Source organism: Gavialis gangeticus, unplaced genomic scaffold (assembly GCF_001723915.1).
Source record: "Gavialis gangeticus isolate Ggan-Ray unplaced genomic scaffold, GavGan_comp1, whole genome shotgun sequence".
In the NCBI taxonomy this organism is placed as follows: Eukaryota; Metazoa; Chordata; order Crocodylia; family Gavialidae; genus Gavialis; species Gavialis gangeticus.
Genome location: NW_017729006.1, coordinates 50060720 through 50064197, shown reverse-complemented (window position 1 = coordinate 50064197; position 3478 = coordinate 50060720). Strand labels below are relative to the sequence as shown.

The following is a 3478-nucleotide window of genomic DNA, read 5'->3' as shown; positions in this document are numbered from 1 at the left end:
CATGAGACGTACATAACAGTTACATACAGAGTCCTTTCTAATGTCCCCATCTGATAAAAACATTTCTTGAATAAGCCACCTCTCTTTCTACTGTACCTTTGTTCCTCTACATTAACTAAACTACAACTAATACAGTGAAATCCTGTTCTGAAACTCTATCCAACCTACTGTCTTCAGCATTCTACCAGAAGTGTCCCCACTGACAGCGCTACTGATATCCTAGCCAATCTCAAGACTTCAGCTTTAACCACCTCCTCCTCCTTTTACTTCTCATTCCACCCATCACCACCCACTAGTTGAAATCCCATCCTCCAGTCCCTTCTGCCCTTTTGTGGCTCTGAGCCTACTGCTCAGAAAGTACTCTCACTGTCTGATTTGATGAATGCCTCTCCTCTCTAGTCCTCTTTCTCACACTGCCATAAGTATCCTATATACACTAACTACCTAATATTTACGTTCCTGCTCATTGATCCAATTCTCCTTCATTTAATCCTCCAGTTCATCTCTTTTAACACCTCATCCTGTAGATGCTTGGCCATCAACTTTAGCTTTCTACTGTCCTCCACCTACAGCTGCTATAACATACAACTCTAGATGTCCTCCTCCACTGTCACCAACCTCCAGACTAGAAAACAAGCCTCTCTTTCTTGGCTATTAAGGCCCAAAGTATAGAGAAAAACAAACCTTACTCCTTAAACTCATCTCCAATCCAAAGAAGCTCCTGATATACTTCCAATAATTACTTTGGAATCTATGGCCATCTCAGCAATTTTTGACAAATCTGTCTCAGTGTTGGAGTTCACTAAATTTAGTGTGGCACGCAAGCCTTTACTCAACTTATTCTTCTCTTCTTAGAGAAGGATATTTCTGCCTCCCCCTTCCCCCTTGCATGAGAAGCTTGAGTTTAGAGGGTGAAGACCATGTACAGATATGGGAATTTAAAGCATTTGCAATAGAAAATAGGATTCTGTAAGTTAGTCTTACCACCTTATATTGCAAGAATTCAAGAGTGCCTTGACATCTATCAAACTACGGTCTTATCAACTCAAATTCCCTGGAGGTAACAATATACAGTATTTTCTTGAACAATCCATTCACTTACTGTGTCTCAGTTTCCACTGCTATTAAAATCGTACTTGATTGCTAACAGTGGTAAAGTGGTTCTCACCTGCTCAGTCTTGCCATCTTTGTTTGTACGTGTTCGGTCAGAGTTCCACAGCTCAAAACTCGAGGGAGGTAAGAAAGGAGGAATAACAGCCTTGAGCTTATCATTAGGTAGCCTAGTAAATGGAGCACCACTTCTTAACTAAGAAAAAAAAATGGTACATTTTTGGAAAGATTACTTTAGATCTAATGACATATATTTAAAATAGAAAGTGAAGTTATTAGGGAATGCACTGATTATAAACATACAATATCAAACTTTAAGGGTTTCATAGACTCATAGAAAATTAGGGTTGGAAGGAACCTCAAGAGGTCATCTAGTCCAACCCCCTGCTCAAAGCAGGACCATCCCCAAACTAGATCATTCAAGCCAGGGCTGTCAAGCCAGGCCTTAAAAACTTCCAAGGATGGAGATTCAACTACCTCTCCAGGTAACCCATTCCCGTGCTTCACCATCCTCCTAGTGAGAAAGTTTTTTCTAATATACAATTTAAACCTCCCTTGCTACAACTTGAGACCACTGCTCATTGTTCTGTCATCTACCATTAACAGAAATTTTTTAAAAGGGAAAAGTAACATTTATTCAAGATTTCTAAAATAAATACTTGTGAAGATATACACTACAGCAGGGGTAGGCAACCCCTGGCATGGGTGACAGTGTGGCATGCGAAGGCATTTTGCTTGCCATGCACACATTGGAGCTGATGACAGGGAAGGGGCTGGGGTTGGGGCTGTACTGCTACAAGGACTGGGCCCCTTGCTGCTCCCCCTCTATCCTCCCCTGGGACACCAACATCTTACAAGTTGAGGTTGTGTGTGTTTTTGGCACTCTGCCCAAAAGCACTGCCAACGCCTGCACTATAGAATAATAAAGTATACTTAAACCAAATGGCCATTAGACCTCTGATCATAAACTTAACACATGTACTCTATTCATCATGTCTTGTTTAAACAATAGAAGGTCCCCTGTTAATAATAAAACTATTTCATGTCTTCCTTTGGGCCTCAACCTACTCCAATTTAAGTCAACAGATGGATTAATGATCTGGTTCTAAACAGCTGATGAATCAAAGGTCCACATGGGACCTGTAAGAGCAACGTATAGCCTTTTCTTGCTGTATGAGGAAAACAGTTAACAGAAGTGCCCCCCACCCTTAACTTCCTTAGTTAGCCACATTAAAGAGTGCTCAAAGATCTAATGATCTGTATACATTCTGAACTTCTATGCTCCCAAGAGAAGATCATCCAACCAAGTCTTTAGATCAGGGGTTTTCAACCTTTTTGGGTCAGTGTACCCCTGGTGGCTCGACACAGAGCGGGGGAAGGGGTGGTGCACAACCAAACATGGAGCAGCGGCAGCTGCTGCATGTGAGCTTCCCCTGCCCCCCATGTCCAGCCAGTTGGGCAGCACCTGCGTGGCAGTGCAGGATCGTGCATGGCAGTGCTCTGTCTCTATGACCCTGCGTGTACCCCCTAGGGCCTTCTAAAGTACCCCTGAGAGTACACATACCCCTGGTTGACAACCCCTGCTCTAGACTATAAAAAAATTTAAAACTGAAATAGATTTCTTTTTTTTCCTCTTTTGTTGCACATGATGCTGAACTATATTCATCTCTACTATTTAAATTTCTCCAAAAAGTCACTAGGACCTTTCAGAATTCACCTCACTAAAATTGCTCTTTAAAGGCTTTTCAAGAACAAAGCATTTATTCAATTGATTTCTTTTTAAAAAATCATTATGGAGTATATGATGGTACATCCATCAGCCAACAGACATTGGTTTCTATAAGGGTCAATTTTTCCAACAGTTACAACTCCTCAGAATCTGTAACAGGTCAATGATTGCTAGCTGTCCTTAAAAAAAATAAACAAGAAATCCCCCTTTGAAATCCAACTTGAACAGAAAATCACAGAACAAAAAATCATCTACATACTTGACTGGGTTAACCATGGTCTCAACAGGGACTATGGATTCTCATCCCATTACCCAAACCATCTGTTTACTCCACACGGATGCTGATCGATGGTAGTGCTAGCTTGAGTTTGGAGCAGTCACACATTCAGGCCAGAAAGGGCCTAGAGGACTGAAAGACAAGAATCCGCCTACTCCCATTCCAGGATCCCTCCTGTCCCTTGGGCTCCCCTAATTCCCCACCCCTGGGGCTCCCACCCCCCACTTCCAAGGGCTGCCCGTGCTGTCTGTGCTGCGGAAGCAGGCAGCAAAGAGATAACCTGCTTGCCTCACTCCCACTGCCACTGCTGCCAGGCTGATCTTCTCTGGACTGAGTCTGCCCAGGGAGCAGCAGTGGTGGTG

General features: G+C 42.8%; 1 protein-coding gene across 1 annotated transcript in view; it reads right to left on the bottom strand.

The window, feature by feature from the left end:
• Nucleotides 1-3478, bottom strand: part of ANKS6 (ankyrin repeat and sterile alpha motif domain containing 6) — a 126236-nt gene that overhangs the window by 43896 nt on the left and 78862 nt on the right. Inside the window, exon 10 of the mRNA XM_019508734.1 lies at nt 1169-1306. Within this exon, the coding sequence (XP_019364279.1) occupies nt 1169-1306 (138 nt within the window). The remainder of the gene's footprint in view (nt 1-1168; nt 1307-3478) is intronic.